This window comes from Silurus meridionalis, chromosome 22, assembly GCF_014805685.1.
Source record: "Silurus meridionalis isolate SWU-2019-XX chromosome 22, ASM1480568v1, whole genome shotgun sequence".
Lineage (NCBI taxonomy): Eukaryota > Metazoa > Chordata > Actinopteri > Siluriformes > Siluridae > Silurus > Silurus meridionalis.
In genome coordinates this window covers 4,303,174-4,328,035 of record NC_060905.1, presented here as the reverse complement: position 1 = coordinate 4,328,035, position 24,862 = coordinate 4,303,174, and the positions used below count along the sequence as shown (strand labels likewise).

The following is a 24,862-nucleotide window of genomic DNA, read 5'->3' as shown; positions in this document are numbered from 1 at the left end:
GAGGTGTTCAAACGGCTCCTGTAGGTCTGGATGTGGATGTAATGTAATTTTAAAATCCTGCAATTATGGCTGTGTGGGTAATGTGGCTTTTCTGGTCTCTGTTTATGGACAGGCTATGCTGGCACACACTGCGAGGTGGACATAGATGAGTGCGAGAGTAATCCATGTGTAAATGATGGCATTTGCAGAGATCTGGTCAACGGTTTCACCTGCACCTGTCAGCCAGGTAAGAGAACAAGCTTTACGTGTCGAATGTCTTCCAAAGTGCCACTTGTAAAACGTATAAGTCAATTAATATCAGACTGATGGAGCGTCTTCTGCCGGCCTGATGGTGCTCTGTGTAATTACTCATAAGAGCGAGTCTTTCAGGGGCAGCAGGACTGCATGCCGGAACAAAGGCACCATTGTGCCCCCCTCCTCCCTTCTCTGCCCCCACTCATCTATAGGACAGAAGAAGGGGATGGCAGTCTCTCCACCTCTCTCGCTCTATGGTTTTTAGGGGGTAAGGGGGGAACAGCAGTCCTGCTAATGAGATTCTTTTCCAGGTCCCCAATTTACATCTGGGGCAGACAACCCCCCGTTGCACCCCCCATCTAGCTATTGAGTTGGTGGAGTTTGTGTGAGTGCTGGGTTAGGGCATGGAGGGGGGGTTCTGGCACATGAAGAAAACAATTCTAGTGTGCCCCCCTTCCTTTTTCTATCCTCCTGCCCTAAGCATCACCACAGATCCTATTACAACACTGTTAATCAACATGGGTGCATTCTGCAGATGCAAAAATGGACATTTCCATGGGGCTCCAGCTTATAGGTTGCACTTACTCACCCCACGCTTGTTTTCCCAGCCTACGAATGCCAGCAAATGATTAAAGCTCAGTGCATATCCACAGCCACACCATTCTTAGGAACGGCCCAGTGATTGCCGCAGATATGTGAGCACACTGCAAACACTGTTCGAGGTGCGATGCCGATTAGTATATGGCGGTGCATAAATTCTGCCTCTTTCAATTTGGTTACTTTTAATGCCTATGTGAGAGCAGGAAGGGAACAAAAGTAGGTGGATTTGGTGTCTTGCCTTGTGCTAACATAGAAAAAAACGGCACTATGAGTCGTCTCCAGGCAATCAAGGTTTGCCTAGGCATTTGGATCAGTACCAAAATCTGTGTAAAGGTTATAGCGCATTCTCAGACCCAAGAAATGTTTTAGTTAAGTTTGGGTAAAATTAAATGAAACTTTTAACAGGTATGAAGTATAATACTTTTAAAATGTTTGGCAATGTGAAACCAGATGTAGAGATTTTTGTTATGGTTTAGAGAGTTAGGAATGTCTTACATTTAAAACATATTTCCTGTAAATCTATAAAAAACTGTTTTGGATATTGAAAAATAAATTAACCTGAGAACGTTTCCATGTTGTTTGGGAGAGATTTTAAGAATCTGGGGTTATTGTAACGTAAAACTGACCCCCTCCAGATGGGGAAATGCACATTTCAGACAACTACTTGTCCAGACTCTTAACCAAACACAGACTTTGTTAAATTTAAAACATTGCAGTGCAACACCATGTGATTCATGCATTGTCCAGGCATTCGAGACCTAGGCCAGGAACCTCTGCCCTCTGTAGCCCAGCGTAGCATGTACACTTGTCCTTCTCTGCCTCACTGTGACCTCTGACCTCTGTGTTTGCCTGTCTCAGGCTTCACTGGCACCATGTGCCAGATCGACATTGATGAGTGTGCCAGTACGCCCTGCCAGAATGGAGCCAAGTGCATCGACAGGCCCAATGGCTACGAGTGCCGCTGTGCTGAAGGTAAGCCGCTGTGTGTGCATATAATTCTGTGTACTGAGTGCGGGCATATTCTCAAGTGTAGCTGGGTTGATATTGGTTCTGTGTCCCTGTGTCTGACAATAATATTGAGTCTGATCTCAAGGTCAGACATTATTCGCCCATGATCAGACCGACAGCAGGCTTTTAATCCTGCACATCCCCCAATGCACCCTGGGATCACGGGGTCACTCAGGGCCAGCAGCTGCTAAGGATGGGGGTTACACTCGGCCTTCACCTCGACATCTGTTCATCTGCACCCCACAATAACGTAGCGTCACAATGCCGTATGGCATTGTACAAAAACTCAGGTCCGTCTGAAGGAATGTGGAGTTTTGTAAAATATTTTCTTAGGTTGTATCCTCTCCTCAATGTGGTGGAATTTGTACAGTAATGCAAACAAAAATCAGTGCTTCTATCATCTATCTATTCAAATTCAATCTATTCAAATATTTTACCATAAGTCCCCAACTGGAAATCTTACCAAACATAGGATTCTTATAACACAAGTCTTAGAATAAAAAAGGAAAGGTCAGTATATCATAATGTAATGTTTTTATATTTTTATTAACTTTGTTAATTACATAAAAAAATGTGTGGTGGGACAATATATTACATTATCCAATAAGTATATAATATCCACTATTTTGTACCTTATGTAGTGAGCATACTGAAAAGAAAGTCAGAAATAATTTGAATTATGCATTTACAATAATGTCTACAAACTTATACAAGCTTTTTGTTACACAGTTTTAATGAACAAAATGAATGCAGTGTGAAAACAGAATTATTAATTAAGATTCAAAAGACAATGGAGTACTTATTTCCCATTAACTCCTTTTATTAGTAGCAGACACTGTTTTAGATATTTAACACAGTTTCTATATGAATTTCATTTATAATATAAAATAGACCACATGTATATTGTCTAAGCATAGCAGCTGCTTGGTATTCTGCTGGCTCGTGTTCCTGTTCTGGATCGTCCCGTTAGCAGGGGTGCAAGGTATTGTCGCTGTGCTCTCTGGGACAAAAGCAGTTCTGTGAAGCTTGTGAAAGACTCCCTCTCTCTCTCTCTCAGTCGGTCTCTCGGTCTCTCGCCCTTGGCTCCTTGCTCTTGCCGCTGCCTGACAACCTGTTGGCATGGAAACCACAGGAACCCGGGCGCCGCACTGTAGGACCTTTTACCGGACAGAGTGAGAAAGAAAGAAAAAAGGAAACGGGGGGAAAGTAGAAAAGAACTTTTTTGAGGAAAAAAGGGGGGTAAAAACATACAGAGAATGAGGAAAAGGATTGAGTTCTTGGAGTAAAAAAAAAAAAACGAAGAAGAAGAATCTGGGAAAGAAGTAAAGAGACGGCTGAAAGAAAGGAAGTCTTCACACTGTAGACCAAACTGTGAATAGCAACGGCTGAATTGCTGAGGCAGCGCGTGAAAACACAGTAGTATTGCAAGAAAAGGGAATCTAAGACAGCTCGTCCCATAGAAATGCTTAAGATGAGGTCACGTCTGAGTTGCCTCATCCAATCACCACAAAACTCAGAAGAAACCTACCCTGACGTACAGCCACAAAGCCCAGAAACAGCCAGAAATGGCTGAAATGCAAAAACTTGATATCTTCGACGTGGATAAAGCATACATTTCATACATTTTTTTAGGAATCAAGTGAATGCTCTGCAGTGTTAGCATAGTCATATGTTACTTTTTGCAATCTTGACCAAATGTCTTTTAGCTTCCTACGCTAAAAAAACTAATCTGTTTAAATTCTCAAGCCATGTCTTGAAATCTAGCAAGGTCTATAAAATGACTTTATGTAAGCTAAGATAGGAAAACAAATAAACCGTGCAGGATTTAGCTGAATAAATGCTAGTTAGATTGACAAAATATGTCACCTGTAACAATAGTATCTAATATAACTTTACCCAAACTAGCAAATGATTACGATAGCTAGTTAAATGCGGAAAGGAAAATAATTATTATAAATATAAATGATGTCTGATGGTTTATATCTCAGCTAGCTAGAAACAATTAACCCAAAATGATTGGAACTAGAACTAAGCCTAATATCAATATAATTGATATGTGTTTTGTTAAAAAAATATATATATATATATATATATATATATATATATATATATATATATATATATATATATATATATATATAGAAACATTAATAAGGTTAATAATAAGGTTGCCTTACTGGTATAGTAGCTAAACTTTTGTAACTGCTTTCAGTTTACTAGCATGTTTACTGTCTAGACTGACAGCTGGAAATATCTGTCTTACATTCCCAGGGTTTGAGGGCAGACTCTGCGAAAGCAACATTGATAACTGCCAGCCCGACCCTTGCCATCATGGCACCTGCATCGATGGCATCGCCAGCTATACCTGTAACTGCGTGCCAGGCTACACAGGCTACCGGTGTGAGAACCAGCTTAATGAGTGCCACAGTAACCCCTGTCAGAACGGTGGCAAGTGCGTGGACCTGGTCAACAAATACATTTGCCAGTGCCAGCATGGAACCTCAGGTTGGTGCAAAGTATCTCATATCTGAAGTCACTCATATCTGAAGTTGAAACATTCAGATTTTTTAGATTGGCTTAGAGACAGCGTTGATAATGTACTGGAATTTGCATACCTGTAGACACCCTGAATAAAAAGTTGTTTTAATTTTATTCGGGTTTGAAGGAGCAAAAACACTTCATGTCATTCTTATTAATGAGCATTAATCAGCCGTTTTTACTCAAGCTATCTGTGTTGTAAACAATATTACATAACCATATTTGCATGCAGGCACCAATTGTGAAATCAACTTTGATGACTGCGCCAGCAACCCATGTGACTACGGCATCTGCAAAGACGGCATAAATCGTTACGATTGTACGTGCAAACCTGGATTCACCGGTATGTTTCCCATGATTTCTAATCTCTTAAACTTCTTCTAATTTCATCTAAATTCTAATATCCTAATATTGCAATATAACAACCAGAACTCTTTCTGTTTCTCACCCGTTAGGTCCAAAGTGTAACATGGAGGTGGACGAGTGCTCGTCAAACCCTTGCCGCAATGGAGGCACCTGCGTGGATGAGGAGAACGGGTTCCGTTGTCTATGTCCTGCTGGTTTCCACGAGCCATTCTGCTACTCTCATGTAGACGTGTGCAGCAACAGTCCGTGTGTGCATGGAACATGTAGAGAAGATCCCAACGGGTACAGACCATCTTATTTATCTTTGTATCCAGCTTATAACATTGTGTATTACAGCTTGTTATGCTAAGGGTTAATGCGACACTGAATGTTACTTTTGCGGTGTATCCTGCAGGTATCGCTGTGATTGTGATCCCGGGTGGACGGGTAAGAATTGCGATCTGGACCGTAACGATTGCCTGCCCAGCCCGTGTCAGAACGCTGGCACCTGCATTGACCAGCTCAACGGTTTTACCTGTAAATGTCGTCAGGGCTTCAGAGGTGAGTGTGCAGATCTAAAAAAAATCAAGAAGAAACAGAAGCTTATTTTCCTACTTTTTTCAAATAAGCTTTCTTTTCTTGACGTAATAACTTATTAAATGGTTGTCTTCCAAGAAACTCCCGAATCAGACAGCCTGCTTTGTAAATACAAAAGGCCCATAGGAGCCTGTGTGAATCCCATTACTTCTAGGGGATTAAAATGTCTCGTTGTGACAGTCCTGAAAATCTGAGCCATATCGCCTCCTGCTGGACAAATGCATAACATGAACATGGATGTTTCCACTAACTCCCTCATCACACTTATTCCTCAACAGGTAATCTGTGTCAGGAAAACATAAATGAGTGTGCATCCAGTCCCTGCCTGAATCACGGCACTTGTGTAGATGGAGTAGCAAGTTTCACCTGTCGGTGCGAACCGCCCTACAGAGGACCCACCTGTGCTGAAGAGCCATGCTCGCCCAACCCGTGTGCAAATAATGCTGCATGCATTCACTCCCGGGACTACCTTGGCTTTAAGTGCACATGCCCACCTGGATGGCAAGGTAAGCCTGATGAGCAATTATTATGTCAGAGTTATTTTCCTGCACAAGCTTTACTTATTCATGTCTTCTCTCCACAGGCCAGCTGTGCACCATTGACACAAACGAGTGCATCGCTAACCCGTGCAAGAATAGAGGCACCTGTACCAACACGCCTGGCGGATATGTATGCTCATGCCGTAACGGCTACACAGGATCTAACTGTGAAACTGACATCAATGACTGCCTTCCTAGTGAGTAATCGATACCCACAAGATATCAGAGGAACATTCTTTATGCAGATTAGTAGTTTTGTTTGGTTGCAGCAGTAGTTTCAGCAGTAGTAATTTCTTTCTGTCTATCCACAGATCCATGTCTAAGCGGAGGTTCCTGTATGGACCGAATTAACACCTTCTACTGCACCTGCCTGCCTGGCTTCACAGGGCCTCGGTGCGCCATCGAGGTGAATGAGTGCCAGAGCTCCCCCTGCAAGAACGGAGGCACGTGTACTGACTATGTCAACAGTTACACTTGCAGCTGCAAGCCAGGTTTCACCGGCCTCCACTGTGAAACCAACATACCTGAGTGCACAGAGAGGTAAGATGAGCATCTCTAATATTATATTATATTAGTTTAGTCAGGCATAACTTTATGGCCACCAATCCGGCATAAAATTATGACCACCTGCCTAATATTGTGGTGGTCCCCATTTTGCTGCCAAAACAGTTCTAACCTCTGGATCATTAACAGCATCAACTTCTTCAGCAATTTAAGCTACAGGAGCTTGTCTGTTAGATTGGACCCATGACCCTGTTGCCGGTTCACCACTGTTCCTTTCTTGGACCACTTTTGAGAGATAGTTTGCTGCCTAATATATGCCACCCATTAACAGGTGCCATGATGAAGAGATAATCAGTGTTATTCACTTTACCAGTCATAATGTTATAAGGCCATAATGTTATGCCCATTCGGTGTATATGAAAGCATGTACCCACTGCAGATTTTAAATCTCATGAACAAGAGTAAACAAGAAGGAAGGCAAGAGTTCTGATTCTCAGCTTTATGTATGTCCTTTAGCTCTTGCTTTAATGGTGGAACGTGTGTGGACAAGATCAATGGCTTTTCCTGCACCTGCCGCTCGGGATTCACGGGCGACCACTGCCAGTACGAGGTGAATGAATGCGACTCACAACCTTGCCTTAATGGAGGAGTGTGTCACGATGGTGTGAAGACATTTCACTGCTCCTGCCCCAAAGGATACACTGGCAACCGCTGTCAGGTATACACATGCTACAAACCGACCGCAGAAGAGAAAACTAACTACAACCTAAAACATCCTTACATATAACTTCTACTTCTAAAAAGGTGTTTTAATGCTTAATGTACAGATGCCCGTAGACTGGTGTCGGCGCTCAAACCCATGCCAGAACGGTGGCCGGTGCAGACCCAAAGATGGCTCGTTCACCTGCGACTGTGTGGGAAGCTGGTCCGGACGCTACTGTGACATCCCAGGAGTTTCCTGTGAGGTGGCAGCTCGCCAAAGAGGTACAAGTTAACGCACATCAAATGTACACATGCCTTCATTACTTCAATGCATAAACTGCAAGTTTACCATTTGGTAATTTTTCAGGTCTTCAGACAGATGATCTCTGCGACCACGGTGGTCACTGTGTCAACATAGGGAACACACACTACTGCAAGTGCCCCCTTGATTACACAGGCAGCTACTGTGAGAGTCAGGTAGACCACTGTGAGGACAAACCCTGCCTCAATGGTGCCACCTGCAGGGGCTATGTGGGAGGATACACTTGTGATGTGAGTAGCTTGAATAAATGGCTTCAAATGCCACTCCTGACTAATTTGTATTTTACTCACTCACTCTATTCCCTTATATTAGTGTTTGCCAGGGTATGACGGACAGAACTGCGAGAGGGAGATGAACGAGTGCCATTCTTTCCCGTGTCAGAATGGAGGAACCTGCATTGACCTGGTGGGCCACTACATCTGCTCCTGCCCTCCTGGCACACGGGGTATGTCTAAAATCATGTGCTAGTTTTGCATCCCACTCAGTTACTACTCCAGTGCCCATACTAAAGTTATATCCTTTGTACCCAGGTGTCTTGTGTGAGATAAACGAGGACGACTGTGCTATGCCAACATGGCCCCGTGGCACATCGAAGTGCCAGAACAATGGCACCTGTGTTGACCGGGTGGGTGGATACCGCTGTAACTGTCCTCCTGGGTTCACCGGAGAGCGATGCGAGGGAGACATTAACGAGTGCCGCTCGAACCCCTGCAACCAGGCTAACAGCCTTGATTGCATACAGCTGCCAAATGATTACCAGTGCATCTGCAAGCCTGGTTTCACAGGTAAGACAGGATATGATCAATGTCATAAATGGGTGTAGTAAAGGTGTGGCCAGATTTCAACAAGTATGCTTTTTTAGGTCAAGGGTGTCAAAACAGGTTCGGCGTGTGCGATTCCCAGCCTTGTAAAAATGGCGGCGTATGCTCAGCGTCCAGCAGCTCTCCTGTATTATACAGTTGCACCTGTCAGCTTGTAAGTATCAATCCTTTTCCTATTCCACCACATAGTCACAAGAATTGGTCTTTGAACCCTTTTCATATTTTCAGGGCTACACTGGCTTAAACTGTGAACGCAGCATGTCCTGCCGTGAGCTCTCCTGCTATAATGGCGGGAGCTGCACCCAGACACAGCGTGGTGCCCGCTGCTCGTGTCTGCAAGGCTATGCAGGCACACAATGCCAGGAGCGTGCATCTGAGAGTTGCTTGTCCAAGCCATGTCGCAATGGTGGAACATGCAGAGAAGAGGCTTCCTTCCCCTACTTCAGCTGCCAGTGCCTTCCAGGCTGGCGAGGAAAACGCTGCGAACAGGAATCTATAATGCCAGAGCTGCTGAAGCCCATCTGCCCGCTGCCTGACTGCTATGGCAAGGCCAAAGACGATGTATGTGACAAGGAATGCAACTCGTTTGCTTGCCACTGGGACGGTGGAGACTGCTCTTTGGCCGTAAACCCATGGGCACACTGTACTGACCCACAATGTTGGCGTGTCTTCAACAACAGTCAGTGCGATAACACATGCAACACGCCTGAATGCCTTTATGACAATTTCGACTGCAGGAGCAAAGAGAAAGTCTGCAAGTAAGAATCTGTCCTTTGTATTATTTCCTAAAGTAGAGTCCTTGAGCTCCCAGTCGGCCATGAAGCATAGACAAAAGGTCTGGGATTTTTAGTTACAGCAGAAGAAATCACAATGTACCATTATCAAAGTTATATAATATCTAGTCATTATTGTTATAGTTATTATTTAAATGTTTTTTCAACTGAATGGAGGTAATCCAAACCTCAAATTCAAAAACCATTCGGCCTATGAATGACGCCATGGACCTATTTTGTGTTCCATCATTCAAAATTTAAAAGAAAAAGTTATAGTTCTATGGAAAAAATTGTGTTGCATGCATTCAAATAATGTCTATCAACTAAATAAGTACTAAATGAGATACTTTCCTTTATACTGTTACAGGGAATGGAAATGAGATTTTATTTCTTTCCAGTCCCAGATGTAGGTTTAAAGCCAAAAAACTCCAGGTTTTTAAATTTTTGTTGTGTCTTTACCCCAGTCCCATCTATGAGACGTACTGTATGGACCACTACGCCGATGGCCGTTGTGATCAGGGCTGTAATAACGAAGAGTGTGGCTGGGATGGTTTGGACTGCGCTAGAACAGTGCCAGAACATTTGGCAGAAGGTGTGCTGGTGATCGTGGTCCTCTTGCCACCTGACGAGCTGCTCCGCACGGGCACAGCTTTCCTGCAGAAGCTCAGCAGCATCCTGCGTACATCCCTCCGCTTCCGACTTGACCACAACGGAGAGGCCATGATCAAGCCTTACACCCGGCGAGTCAAGCGTGAGCTGCAGCCCCATAACGAGGTTATTGGGTGAGTGCTTTAACACAAAACTCACATGGTTTCACTGTTTTTCATTTGCCTTGTTTCATTAATGGGGCGTGCTTTTTTTGTGCAGATCAATCGTGTACCTGGAAATCGATAACCGGTTGTGCTCCCAGGACTCAGATAACTGTTTCCCCACAGCCGAAAGTGCAGCAGATTACCTGGGAGCTCTTTCTGCTCAGCAAATGCTTGGAAAATTCCCTTATCCACTGAAAGAAGTCCGCAGTGAGTACTACCTGTTCATGTTCATTTAAAAAAAAAATTATTATTCAAAAAATATGCTTCTTGTTAGCGAGTTCCTAATTATTTTCGTTTGTCTCTCAGGTGAACGTATAACTGACGAACCTGTGCCTGAATGGGGCCAGCTGCTTCTAATAGGCGTTGCGGCACTCTTCCTGATGGTAATTGTGGTGGTGGGAATGCTGATTGCCAGACGCAAACGTGAACACAGCACACTCTGGTTCCCCGAAGGCTTCTTCCTTAAGAAGGACACGAGCAGTAACAAGAACCGCAGAGAACCTGTGGGACAGGATGCTCTGGGCATGAAGTGAGTGCATTATCCACTCTAAAATCAGTACTGCTTTTTTAAAATGTTACCAGATAGAAGTTAATGAGGTCCGCTTTGTCCATCAGGCACATGCCAAAGACTGTCGAAGAGTCCTTATTAGGAGACCACAGTGACCAATGGATAGACACAGACTGTCCTGAGGCCAAGAGACTGAAGGTGATTTCTTGTTTTCTACCACAGTGAGAGAAAAGACAAACAGCGTTTCCAATATTTAAAAATACCTGAAAGCTCAGATTACTTTATAGTTAATACAGTTTGAAATATAATTATATTTAGATCTTTAGAGCTTATATTTAGAAATGTAATTATTAAAACCAAGAATCACATTTTTAGTATCCCATGTTCTACTTGTCTTCCTGTTTACGTAACATATATCATGCAAATCCTGTTTTTGAACATCTTTGAGTTTTGAATAAAGGCATGCAATTAATGACATTCTAACCTAATCAAATATTTAATATATACAAATATTATCCGTTCTACAGTAAAAAAAAATATACAAAAAAACATATGCTAGACCTGATGTAGTAAGTGTGTAGTGAATAAGAGGCTCAGTTGAGCAATGCAATTTTCCAACAAGGAACTAGGTGTAGTAACACTGCTTGGAAATATCATTACTAAAATGATAAAACATTTCAAGAAAAGCAAGATGTGCAGATGCTTTCTATATGATGCTTAGACAGCATAAAACAAAGGTTTCAGGGGTCTAACATGAGACTCCATGTGTGTGTGTGTGCACCACAGGTGGAGGAGCCGAGTATTCTCTCAGACAGCGAGGACGCTGTGGACAGCAGGCAGTGGACGCAGCATCACCTAGCGGCGGCAGACATCCGCATGCCACCGTCCATGGCCCTCACACCTCCCCAGGGTGAATTTGATGGTGACTGCATGGATGTCAATGTGCGAGGGCCAGGTACAGAAACAGTCTCTGGTTTATGAATAGAACCTACACACGTGGTTTATTGTATACATTTTTTTTTTTCATTTCAATATTTAATATTTATCCTGAAATAGAATATCTAACCCATGCGCGTTTCCGTAGATGGCTTTACTCCACTGATGCTGGCTTCATTCTGCGGTGGAGGACTTGAGCAGGAAGTGGCAGAGGAAGATGACTCAGAGGAGTCATCAGCTAACATCATATCAGACCTTATCTACCAAGGGGCATCACTGGGTGCTCAGACCGACCGGACTGGAGAAACAGCTCTTCACCTGGCTGCCCGCTATGCTCGCGCCGATGCTGCCAAACGCCTGCTGGATGCCGGAGCCGATGCCAACGCACAGGACAACACGGGTCGCACACCACTACATGCTGCTGTGGCTGCTGATGCTCAGGGGGTCTTCCAGGTAGAGCAGTTTGCTAATGATATGTTGCCTTTTTGGATTGTGTTTAGATGTGGTTTAGGGGGGGTTTAGGGGAGCTGACCCTTTGATTTTCAGTATATATTTAATGCACAAAAAATATTTTTTTCAAAGATTACAGAGTTTATAGAAGGTTCGTCAATGATTACAGAAAAATGCAGAATGTAATGCAGTCATTTTTCTTTGTCAGATTTTGATCAGGACACGGGCGACAGATTTGGATGCGCGCATGTACGACGGCTCCACAGCTCTAATCCTGGCCGCTCGGTTAGCGGTGGAGGGCATGGTGGAGGAGCTGATCACCTGCCACGCTGATGTTAACGCTGTTGACGAGATTGGTAAGTTTTTTTACAAACACCCACATACACCTATTTTGGAATAATTATTTTTGTAATTATTTCAATATAGTGTAAAAAAAAACACTTTTTAGATATTTTTATGAGCATTTGACAGCATCAGGAGTGGAATGTTAATGGTCCTGTTCATATCCTCATCTAGGTAAATCTGCATTGCACTGGGCCGCAGCTGTGAACAATGTTGAAGCAACGATCGCTTTGCTGAAGAATGGTGCCAACAAAGACATGCAAGACCTTAAGGTAAAAAGTTCTGTGATCACTTCAGCCGAAATTACGTGTTTTATTATTCCCATATTTTACATATTTGACAAAACTCCTCAACTATGATCTGCAATTGCTTTTCAGGAGGAGACGCCACTCTTCTTGGCTGCCAGGGAGGGCAGCTGTGAGGCTGTAAAGGTGTTGTTGGCCCACTTCGCCAACCGTGAGATTACAGACCACATGGACCGGCTGCCTCGCGACATCGCTCAGGAGCGCATGCACCATGACATTGTGCAGCTACTGGATGAATACAACACAGTGCGCAGCCCGCAGAGCCACGGCGGAGCAGGACATCACCTAGGAGGCAGCCATGCTCTCTCACCACTCATGTGTCCACCCGGCAGCTTCCTACCCAGTCTGAAGAACACGCCGCAGGGCAAGAAGAACCGCCGGCCAGGCGCCAAAGGGATAGGCGGACAACACGGCATCAGTCTAAAGGATGCGGCGAAGGCACGGAACAAGAAGTTGACGCTTGATATGCAGAGTGCACTGTTAGACAGTTCAGTGACCCTGTCACCTGTGGATTCGCTGGACTCACCACGTGGTGGTGCCAGTAACGCAGGCTATATCACTAACCCAGCTTCGCCAGCTGCTATGCCCTCTCCAGGGATCTTCCACTCGGTACCCAGTACTCCAATGGTGCACAGTGGTATGATGGATGCTGGTGGTCCTTTTACAGTTTCCTTAGCCGGTTTGAATGAGCTGAGTCAAGCTACCCACACCTATACTCTCAACCCTGGCCAGATGAACTTGGGCATGGGCATGGTAAGCCCCGTGAGCGTGCCATTTGACTGGCACAGCCGTGCCCCACAAACACCACAGTGCACCCAGCCTATGGTGAGCATGGTGCACCCGGGGACACCCGGTGCTATGCAGCCTGCCGCTGTACTCATGCACCAGCAGCAGGTTTTCCGTAACTCCCAGCAGCCCATGTTACAGCCTACGCCAGTCTCCAGTACACCCACCATCAGCCCTGTCAAGTTGCCTTCAATTGCAGAACAGCAACAACAGCAGCTCCATGCTCACAGCCTTTCCAACCAGCAGGCCCTGACAAGCTTGGGTGCCTCGACGCCTCCAACTCCACAGGCTCCTCAGCCTTTCTACCAGCAAACCCAGCAGAGTCAGGCACAATCCCAGCAGCCTCAGCAGCAGCCACCTCAAACACCTGCAGTCCCACAGAGCCAGGCTGCACCTCCGCAGGTCTCCCAGGCTCCCCCAGTGCAGGTCGGTAGCAGCACTGCCAGTGCAGGATTGGAGGATTACCCCACTCCTCCTTCCCAACGCAGCTACACCTCCACCATTGACGCCACACCCAAGCATTACCTGCACGTGCCCAACGAGCACCCCTACCTGACCCCATCCCCCGAGTCTCCAGAGCCATGGTCCAGCCCCTCCCCTCACTGCGTTTCCGATTGGTCTGACTCCACCCCAAGTCCGACAGTCTCCGCCCCTGCCTCTTCCCACACCCAAATTCCTCACACTTCCGAAGCCAGTGGAAAGATGCAGGTTTTCGCGTGAGCAGAACTTCCAGGAGTGTTTCTTTTTTTTAAATGTCAGCCCGTTTCCAAAATTTTAATTGGATGAGGATTGACTTGGCGTTTGATGATTGGACAGTCTGCCAGGTGTCGTCTGCAGAGAAAACGAGTAAAGGGAAAATTGTGTTGTCTTAAAAAGAAAAGACAATTTAATGAAGTAAGACGTTCTGTCACAGATGGACTTGTGTGCGTTTTTTTATTATTAAAAAAAAGTATATGAAGAAGAAAAACCATGTCTTTCATTTCAAAGACTTGGGGATGCTTTTCCTGCCACTAACAAACTTTTTAAAAAGTAGATTAAGAGAAAATTTGAAGGAAAAAAATCCTTTTTTTTATTTATTGTCTCAATGCATTCCTCTAAAACTGCCTTGTGGGTGTCCTCTCGCTCTGTCTGTCTCCACTTCTGATAGCGGTTACACTCCTTGTACAGAGGCTTGTGATGCAGTTCTTTCATCCTTTTCACCATTGAAGTCACAGACAGAAAGAGCTGGACACAGCACCTCTTTTATGTGGTATTATTTATTTAGGCCAGTGTTACTCCACTAAATTGGCATCACAGATTACCTAGCCATGTTGAAATTGTTTTAAGTTAGTGAAATATTTTAATCTGATGAACTGACCTACAGTGAACCGATACATTCCGTAGGATCTATCTATCTTATCTTTCTATCTATCTATGTGGGGCAATAATGTCGAAAGGCATTTCTGAAGCACTTCTAAGGCCGAGCGTGTAAGATTTAAATTGATGGCTGCTGTTGGGGAATTTTATTGCATATAGTAAATTACACCAGCATTCAAGTGTTTATTTTGATAGCCAAGCCCACCAAGGGCCCAATTTTTCATTCCTTCCTTAAGCCTTTGTTCAAAGGTCAGGTATCAACTCACTGGCTGCTCTTTTAGGCTGTGTGGGTCTCTTTTCTTTGGGGTTGTATAAATTTATTTGATGTTTTTCATGTTTTCTTTTATTCTGTATGTTATAACCTTGGTTACCTATGGAACATCACCATGATGTGATAAGCTGTGTTTTTATAGGCTGCTGCTTCCTGTCGCTTTACAGTGACACCTCTATATCACTGCCAGCAAGAGCCCTTCATTTCACACAATTCCAGCTTCTTAACTCGACCAGAAGAAAGAACTTTCTCAGTTATCTTCTGACCCCTGGTCCTTTTTACATTTCTTTTTTTTTTTTTGGTCCTGTTGGTTAATTATTTTACAGTTCGACCATATTTGTGGTTATCGTGTCATGTTAGTAATCTGAACTCGTGCATGTGTGAATCAGGGGTGTGTGAAGGTCTGAAGTGGTGGCAATTGGGCTGCTAGTGCTCTGTCACTCCTCAGGGAGGTGTTATATAGCATGCAGTGTAGTCTGCATCTCTAGCAGCCTCCACCCAAGCGGCCTGGAGGATGGCGCCTGACTTGCGTGGCCTAAATGCGCCAGTGGAGTGAACGCTGCTATGTAGTGCTGCCCCCTGCTGTCTGATGCAGGTAATGGCGCTTATTTCTCTGTAACATCCCACCCCTTTCTCTTCCCACAGCATATGGCTATAGCAGTCCGGGTTAGATGTTCTTCAAAGTTTTTATAACCAAATCTGAATGTTTGTTTCATTAAAAAAAAAAAACTGTGGGATTATATTTGCATTCGCATTGGATTCACTGAACACTGAATGAATAGTGTGTTTGTGGGTTTGGGAATATATGTATTACATCTGTTGGGACCTTTTTTTTTGTTCGTTTTGTTTTTACAAAAGTGGTAAACATTGAAATGTTTTTTTTTTATCCAATAGGTCTTCCTCAACGCTCTGGAAATTTTGAAATTCCAGCTTTTCTTTTGTACATATGTTATCGCGTTTAGGTTTAAGAGAAGTCTAATGTTTCTAAAAAAAATGATTATGTACTAAAAAAAGACAAAGTAAATGTACCTTCTATTAGCATTTTTTTTAAACCGAGGATTGTGACTGATTATATATTTGTCTTCACATTACTAGAACAGCCATAGATATTTTTCTGTGTTTATTATTAATTTCTGTACTTGTTTAAAAGTAGTTTAAAAATCATTGTATATAAACACTGTCTCTTTCTACAGGCATAAAGTTGTAAAATAAGTTACTTCTAATAAAACAGTAGGGAACTACATTTCCTTTGCGTGTCCTTATTGTGCTTTCACATGAATACACTTCTCCACTGCTTTCTTTCATTTAATTTACTGTTTGTTGCATTTATACTTAATGTGACCCACAAAAATAAATCAACAATTAAAGTTGTTTTTAACATAATTAGGGGGCCAAGCACTAAAACAGTTTGCCTTAAAGACACAGAACTTGCTAGGCCTTTTAAGGACCTTGACCTGAGGTTATGCAAAATAGATTTTGTGCCACCTGCTGGTCAAAGGTTACAACAACAGTCTAAAAATGCTTATATCAAACTGCCATTGTTGCTCCTCTTTCTGTCTGTGGTCTTTTTAAATCCATTGGCTTAAAATATTTGCTTTTTTAATCCATTTGCTCTGCATTCCTGTAATTTCTCAAGCAACAGCTGTAGCACATCTGTATATGTGGGAGTTTGGACACTTGAAAATGCTAAATCTGTTTAGGATAGGTAAGTGTGTGTGGGGTGTGTGGTAATAACAGTTTGAGCCTTGTCTTTGGGCCTTCAGTCAGTATAATGTATGTTTTCTGTCTCTGTGATGCAAAATTAAAAATAAATCACCTAAAAAGCCAATAAAATATGATTCCAGATAGCTCATTACAGGCAACACCTGTGTATCTTCAGGTGTGTGAACCCAGGTGTGAAGTCCACACTCAGGAATTTTCTTCTTTAAGTGATCTCTGGCTCTAATCAAAGGTTCCCAGGTAGCATGAAACACCTAAAAAAGTCGGTGTGAGTGTTTTCTGTTGTCTTGGTTTCACTGTACACAGTATAGAGTGTATCTGGAAAGTATTCACAGAACTTCCCTTTTTAACATTTAGTTATGTTACAGTCTTATTCCAAAATTGATTAATTAATTATTTTCTGCAAAACTATACAAACAATACCCCATAATGACAACGTGAAAGAAGTGTGTTTGAAATCTTTGCAAATTTATATATATATATATATATATATATATATATATATATATATATATATCCTGTTTCCACTGATCTTTTTTGAGATGTTTCTACAACTTGATTGGAGTCCACCTTTTGTAAATTCAGTTGATTGCAGATGATTTGGAAAGACACACACCTGTCTATAGAAGGTCCCACAGTTACCAGTGCATGTCAGAGCACAAACCAAGCCCTGAAGTCAAATGAATTGTCTGTAGACCTCCAAGACATGAATGTATTAAGCCACAGGAAAATTTCTGCAGCACTGAAGGTGCCAATGAGCACAGTGACCTCCATCATCCATAAATGGAAGAAGTTTGGAACCACCAGGACTCTTCTTAGAGCGGAGCCACCCTGCCAAACTGAGCGATCAGGGGAGAAGGGCCTTAGTCAGGGAAGTGACCAAGAACGAGATGGTCACTCTGAAAGAGCTCCAGCATTTCTCTGTGGAGAGAGGAGAACTTTCCAGAAGAACAACCATCTCTGCAGTCAGAGAGATGTCTAGAGGTCACCAGTGAAGCATGGTGGTAGCAGCATCATGCTATGGGGATGTTTTTCAGCAGCAGAAACTGGGATTCTGGTCAGGATCGTGGGAAAGATTAATGTACAGAAACATCCTTGCTGAAAACCTGCTCCAGAATGTTCCGGAACTCAGACTGGGGCAACGCTTCATCTTCCAACAGGACAACGTCCCTAAGTACACAGCCAAGATAACAAAGGAGTGGCTACGGGACGACTCTGTGAATGTCCTTGAGTGGCCCAGCCAGAGTCCAGACTTAAACCCGATTGAACTTCTCTGGAGAGATCTGAAAATGGATGTGCACAGACGCTCCTTATCCAACCTGATTGAGCTTGAGAGGTTCTGCAAAGAGGAATGGGAGACACTGCCCAAAAATAGTTGTTCCAAGCTTGTAGCATCAAACTCGAAAATACTTACGGCTGTAATTGGTGCCAAAAGAGCTTCAACAAAGTATTGAGCAGAGGCTGTGAAAGCACACTATAAAAATGTTTATTTAATTGATTGTTCGAGTCCTGGGTCAAGTGATTGGAGTGCTTTTGCTTCTTTCTTTATTATTAAGTTCCCTCTCTGCTGCTAGGGGTGTAAAACAAAAGAGAAAGAACTGTTAGCTGAGATTAGCATAATGCCATACTTTTACCTTCCAGAGGTTCAAGTCTACAACACCTAAGCTTCAACTGTAATTTAAACCCAGATCCAATTTATGCATCACTTCATCACACACAAACTCAATGATCCACTAGTGCAGATGTTTATTCTTAAAAGATGTGCAGAAGATAACTGTGAAAAGTGAACATCGCTTTTGGGCCCTTGAGCAAGGCCCTTTACACTCTGTGCTCCAGGTGTGCTGAATGTCTGACCCTATGCTCTGACCCCAGCTTCATAACACTGCTGGGAAATGCAAAGAAAGAATTTCATTGTGCTGTAATGTAACAAGGGAACAAGTAAAAAAAAATATTTATTGGAAGGTGGTGCCTTAGCAGTTAAGGGGTTTGGACTTCGGGTCAGAAGGTCATGATTTCAAATCACAGCCAGATCAAGCTGCCACCCCTGAGCCCCTGAGAAAGGCCCTTAGGCCCCATAGGTGCTGAGTTGTATGAAAGAGATAAAAGTCTCTCTAAATAAGGTCATCTGCCAAATGCCGTGAATGTAAAGGTAAATGTTATTCAGCCCCCAAAACCCTGAAAGTCTTGTACTTTTCCCCTATACATGTGTAACATTAACCCTGATGGCCAAAATGGAGAAAATGAACATCTGAGATTTAAGCCAGTGAGCTCAGGGATGTGAGGTAAGAGCTTTACCACTAAGTCACAGCACTTTACTTTTACCTAGTTTTATTTAAGCATTATTTAAGGGTTAGCAATCTAAAATACTAAAGACTAAAATATATGTGTAGAACTATAACACATTTCACACTGGTTGGATTTCATCATGTCATTGAAAATGAAAAATTTGTAATTGTGAGATTTGAATATCTCACCTTCCCTGAGGTTGGAAAAGTGCACAGGAGTTTTCCGCCCATCCCTGGACTAGCCCCGCCCACTTCTGCAGTAAAACATTTTTGTTTGTTTATGCCCATATTTTTTTCCAATTACTTAATCACTGGTAAACTGATCTGCGCTGCACTTGTGCACTTGTGCGAGCTCACACAGGCAATTTAGCCGATTTAATTTGATTTGCTGACCTGAAATCCTCATCATGTCTGCAGTGTGGCTTTTATTTTTTAGGTTTATTGATCCATCAATTTTTTATAAATTTTCTTCTACATCTTTGTGTGATGTTCTGTACATTATGGCTTTGAAATGTTAGGAGGAATCGTTTTACGACTTCCTGGTTTCAAGTCAAGTCAAGTCAAGTTTATTTGTATAGCGCTTTTCACAACAGACATTGTCTCAAAGCAGCTTTACACAAATCAACAGTGAAGGTGAATGGTGTGAATTTGTCCCTGATGAGCAAGAGACTGTGGCAAGGAAAAACTCCCTTAGATGTTATGAGGAAGAAACTGTTACAGGATGTAATGGATCATGCGATCGACGGTTGATTGCTCATGCCTTGTTGTTGGTTTTGAGGCTAGTTGGACTGCTCTGTTGCAGATAAAAGTTGCTGAGTTACACTCTCGTGTCTGCCTTTTATTTATGCTTATACTGCTGCATAAACATGGTGTCAGAAGATGCCTAGCGCGTTTTCTTAAGTTGACGCTGTGTTTGCTAATTCCGATCTAAGAAGTTTAGCGATTATGGACGCTGATAATGCTGCGGTCGCGCTTCGCCCGCCGAGCGGCATACCGGCTAATATACCTCCGCCATTACCGATGAACATGAATGGAGACTGGAGCGCTAACTGGGACTTATTCAGAGCCGAGTTCGAGGATTATGCGCTGGTCACTGGCCTGGCTGAAAAGACCAGGGAAGTACAAGCTGCTACATTGAGAAGCGTGATGGGATCTGAATGCAGACATGTTTACCGGCACAATCTGAATCTCACAGATGAACAACAAAGAGACATTAAAACCATCCTAGATGCATTGGAAGCATACTTCAAACCTGCCAGAAATGTCATTTATGAGAGGTATGTGTTCGGCTGTTGTAAACAGGAGGAAGGGGAATCCATAGAAAATTTTGTGACCAGATTGAGAGAAAAAGCAACGACTTGTGATTATGGTGGATTAAAGGATGAAATGATTCGTGACAAAATTGTACTGGGCATTATAAATGAAGGAACCAGACGCAGGTTGTTAAGTGAAAAAAATTTAACGCTGCTCACAGCCATTGAGATGTGTCGCACAGCTGAACAGACCGCTATGCATATGAGAGCGATGGATGCAGCATGCATGCCTACTGTAGCCGAAACTGTTCACACTGTTGCTAGAAAACCATTCAGGCCTAATCAGCGGATGCAGAGTAATTCGCCAAGACTCTTGGACACAAGCAAGACATGCCGATACTGTGGTAATGTGCATTCAAGAGGCCGGGATTACTGTCCAGCATATGGCAAAACATGTAGACTTTGTGGAACTGACAATCACTTTGCTAAAGTATGCCTTAAGAGTAAAAGCAGATCTACGGAGGGGAAGCTTCACTGCATTGAACATTCTAAGGAGCCGGTTGGGGACAGTGATGATGATATTTACGTAGTTGAGTCCATTAGCACGGTGCACATGAAAGGAAAGAAATGGTTTGTTTCTCTGCAATTACATGGCAAGTCACTGCGTTGTCAGTTAGATTCAGGAGCAACATGCAATGTGATGAGCTACAAGGACAAAGTAAAGGTGGCTCCACACACACCACTCCGCCTAGTAGCGCCAAACTACGGCTGTACTCAGGCGAGTCGCTGGACTCCATGGGCGTTTTTGATACAGAATGTGTGGTCAAAGGAGAGAAATATCAGCTGTCTTTTGAGATAGTAGAATCAAGTCAAAATCCACTTCTCTCAGGCTCAACTTGTGAACAGCTAGGCCTGATGCAGATCACAATACCAGATGACGTGCTCAAAATTGGATATGAACGGTCTGAGCCTCTGACTAAGGAACAGTTAATTGATAAATACAGTGATGTGTTCAACTTGCCTGTGGAATCACTGCCTGGTGAGGTCCATTTTGAGCTGGATCCCAGTGTTACACCGATACAGTGTGCCCCAAGAAATGTTCCAATTGCTATGAAAGCAACAGTAAAAGCCCAACTGGACGCATATCAGGCCGAGGGTCATATTACAGATGTTACAGAGCCAACAGATTGGATCAGCAACATGGTGATAGTAAAACAACCAGACAAGCTGAGAATTTGCTTAGACCCAAAGTTTCTAAACAAAGCTCTAAAACGCTCTCATTATATCATGCCAACCCTGGAGGATGTTTTATACAAATTGCCTAAAGCAAGGATCTTCACGTTGGTTGATGCCAAACATGCATTCTTACAGTGCAAGCTCGACCAAGAGAGCAGCTTCATGACCACATTCTGGACCCCATGGGGCAGGAAAAGGTGGCTAAAACTACCATTTGGTGTCTCAGTGGCACCTGAGGTCTATCAACGGAAACAGCATGAACTCTTAGCAGGTCTAAAGGGCATTGAGCCCATCGCAGATGATATTCTTGTTGTTGGTTGCGGTGACACGGACCAGCAAGCTGAAAATGATCATGATCACAAGCTGCAGGCCCTGTTGGAGCGTTGCAGGGAGGTCAAGCTACGGCTTAGCTTAAAAAAGTTGCAATTTAAAGTAAACAAGGTGAAGTTCCATGGTCATATTCTTTCATCCATGGGCTTGAAGCCTGACCCAGAAAAGGTGAGGGCCATCATGGACATGCCCTACCCTACAGATGCTAAAGGTGTACAGCGTCTCATTGGCTTTGCTAATTATTTAGCCAAATTCATGCCCCACTTGTCTACTGTTTGCGAGCCACTGCGGCGTTTGCTCGACAAAGACACCCCATGGCACTGGCTACCCAAACATGAAGATTCAGTCTGCAAGCTGAAAGCCATGGCCACATCGATGCCTGTGCTACGCTATTACGATGTTGCCAAGCCTGTCACAGTACAAAGTGATTCCAGCCAAAGCGGTCTTGGGTGCTGCCTTATGCAAGAAGGACAGCCTGTCGCCTTTGCTTCAAGAGCACTGACTCCCACTGAAAAAAATTACGCACAAATCGAAAAAGAGTGTCTCAGCATTGTCTTCGCTTGTCAAAGGTTTCACCATTACCTGTACGGACGAGAGTTGGTCACAGCAGAGACAGACCACAAACCCTGATCACTATATTCAGCAAACCACTTCTCAGCGCACCCAAGCGGCTTCAAAGCATGCTCATGACACTTCAAAACTACAGTCTCAAAGTTGTCTACAAGCCAGGGCCTAAAATGTTCATCAGTGACATGTTGAGCAGAGCAGCTGCTGACTGTACAGGCAAGGGAGCCATTTACCAGAGGCATGCCATATGTCATTTGCAAAAAGAGCAGGAAAAGGTACAACTCATCAACCAAGCAGAATACTTGAATGTGACGGACCAGCGGTTGAGGACAATCAGGGAGCATACTGAAAGGGATGAAGCGTTACAGGCCCTCAAAACCATTGTCCTGGCAGGCTGGCCTGATGAGAAAGAAAGGACAACACACATCATCCGAGAATACTGGCCTTATAGAGATGAGATAAGTGCGCAAGATGGTATTTTGTACCGAGGTCAGAAAGTCATCATTCCCAAATCACTACGTCCAGAGATGCTCAAACGCATACATTCAAGCCATATAGGAGGCGACGCATGTTATCGTCAGGCCCGTGACACACTGTATTGGCCTAGTATGCAAGCAGAAATCAAAGACTTTGTGAGTAACTGTTCAACTTGCAATGAATTTGCACACAACCAACAGAAGGAAACCATGCTATCTCACGACATCCCCAGCAGGCCATGGCAGATTGTCAGCATGGACTTATTCAGTCACAGACAAAAGGACTATCTTATAATTGTGGACCATTTCTCAGACTTTTGGGAGATTGAACTGCTTCCTGACCTATCTGCAGAGACAGTCATCAAGCGCTGCAAGGCTCAGTTTGCTCGACATGGTCAGCCAGATAGAGTTATCACAGATAAAGGCCCTCAGTTCGGTGCTCTGTTTAAGCGCCGCCTCCAACTGGGAATTTGAGCATGTCACTTCTTCACCAAGACATCCTAAATCAAATGGAAAGGCAGAGTCAGCCGTCAAGATTGCAAAAAACCTTCTGCGCAAAGCCATGCACGACAGAACTGACCCTTGGAAAGCAATACTTCATTGGAGAAACACCCCAACTGAAAATATGGACAGTAGCCCTGCACAAAGGTTGATGTCGCGGAGACTGAAAACGTCTCTTCCAGTAACAAACAAGCTTCTGGAGCCATCTGTGGTCACGGGGGTTGTTGAGAGGCTTCAACACCGAAAGCAGCAGGCAAAATCCTATTATGACAGGTCAGCTTGTGATCTGCCAGAGCTGAACATTGGTGAGAAGATACGTATGAAGCCCCTTCCACAGAAAAACCCTGCACTCTGGAAGGTCGGCACCTGCCTTCAGAAAGTAGCACCACGATCTTATCTTGTTAATGTGGATGGATCCTTATATAGACGAAACAGAGTGCACTTGAGAGTGGCAGAGTCAACCGCCACACAAGCATCGGACACAAGTGAACCCGAGATGCCTCTTATGCCGGAGAGTAGCGTTACAGGAGCCCTTGCTGATTCATCTCTTGTGAAGCCTTCGCCACAGGCTTCACCTGACCTTGTCAAACTCTCACCATCAGATGGACACACGTATACTAGGGCTGGCCGATTGTCCAAGCCACCTAAAAGGCTGGATATTTAATGTTATAAATGTTATTGTGGCAGTTTACTTAAAGCAAAGCCCAAAGTCATATAGTATTTGTTCTTATTTAGTGTAAAAAAGGGGATTCCATTTGTTCTTATTTGTAAAGGGGGATGTTACAGGATGTAATGGATCATGCGATCGACGGTTGATTGCTCATGCCTTGTTGTTGGTTTTGAGGCTAGTTGGACTGCTCTGTTGCAGATAAAAGTTGCTGAGTTACACTCTCGTGTCTGCCTTTTATTTATGCTTATACTGCTGCATAAACAGAAACCTTGAGAGGAACCAGACTCAAAAGGGGAACCCATCCTCATCTGGGTGACATCAAGAGTTTGATCATAAATCTTTCAACAATAAAGAACACTGGACAGTGAGAACTAACATGATTACTGGAGTATAAGATTATAAGTGATGTTCTTTTTGCAGTCTTATACAGTCTATATGGTTAGTAGCTCCGAGTTTTATGAGCTCAGCATTTGTGATCACCACAGATCCAGCATCAGCTTCTCCATGCCAGAGCCTTTAAACACTCCAGGAGGTCCAATGTCAAAACTCCACACATGTAGCGGGATCCAAATGGCACTGGTACATCTCTAGATGGTTCGGGATGTTTGTGAGTTCGGCATCTACTTCTTCAAAGGTCCGTAATCATCACGAGGTGGGAGGTGACTGGAGCTGGCCAAACCTCAGGGTGTCTCGGGATGGGGAGAGAAAGAGAAGCAGTGGAGAGGAATTAGCGTAGCTGCTGTTCATGATATTAACAGCACAAGTTGATAATGTGCATGTGATCAGATGTTCTGGAGCACAAGGTTATGATGTGATGTGTGTTATGTGTAGGCTTTGCTAAAAAGATATGTTTTTAATCTACACTTAAACTGGGAGAGTGTGTCTGAGCCCCGAACACCGTCAGGAAGACTATTCCAGAGTTTAGGAGCTAAATGTGAAAATGCTCTACCACCTTTAGTGGACTTTGCTATTCTAGGAACTACTAGAAGCCCAGAGTTTTGAGATCTCAGGGAGCGTGGCGGATTGTAGCGTGTTAAAAGACTGGATAGATACATGGGAGCCAAACCATTTAGTGC

General features: G+C 43.7%; 1 protein-coding gene across 1 annotated transcript in view; it reads left to right on the top strand.

The window, feature by feature from the left end:
• notch3 (notch receptor 3) overlaps positions 1-15,992 on the top strand; it is a 33,695-nt gene extending 17,703 nt beyond the window's left edge. The window contains exons 9-33 of the mRNA XM_046835367.1: positions 113-226; positions 1,693-1,806; positions 4,114-4,347; positions 4,613-4,723; positions 4,836-5,028; positions 5,141-5,286; positions 5,601-5,828; positions 5,906-6,058; positions 6,173-6,401; positions 6,882-7,083; positions 7,193-7,349; positions 7,435-7,619; positions 7,702-7,834; positions 7,920-8,174; positions 8,252-8,364; positions 8,439-8,968; positions 9,448-9,765; positions 9,851-10,002; positions 10,102-10,324; positions 10,411-10,501; positions 11,090-11,258; positions 11,388-11,692; positions 11,898-12,045; positions 12,206-12,303; positions 12,409-15,992. Of these exons, the coding sequence (XP_046691323.1) occupies positions 113-226; positions 1,693-1,806; positions 4,114-4,347; positions 4,613-4,723; positions 4,836-5,028; positions 5,141-5,286; positions 5,601-5,828; positions 5,906-6,058; positions 6,173-6,401; positions 6,882-7,083; positions 7,193-7,349; positions 7,435-7,619; positions 7,702-7,834; positions 7,920-8,174; positions 8,252-8,364; positions 8,439-8,968; positions 9,448-9,765; positions 9,851-10,002; positions 10,102-10,324; positions 10,411-10,501; positions 11,090-11,258; positions 11,388-11,692; positions 11,898-12,045; positions 12,206-12,303; positions 12,409-13,842 (6,035 nt within the window). The 3' untranslated portion in view covers positions 13,843-15,992. The remainder of the gene's footprint in view (positions 1-112; positions 227-1,692; positions 1,807-4,113; positions 4,348-4,612; positions 4,724-4,835; positions 5,029-5,140; positions 5,287-5,600; positions 5,829-5,905; positions 6,059-6,172; positions 6,402-6,881; positions 7,084-7,192; positions 7,350-7,434; positions 7,620-7,701; positions 7,835-7,919; positions 8,175-8,251; positions 8,365-8,438; positions 8,969-9,447; positions 9,766-9,850; positions 10,003-10,101; positions 10,325-10,410; positions 10,502-11,089; positions 11,259-11,387; positions 11,693-11,897; positions 12,046-12,205; positions 12,304-12,408) is intronic.
• Positions 15,993-24,862: the final 8,870 nt, after the last annotated feature.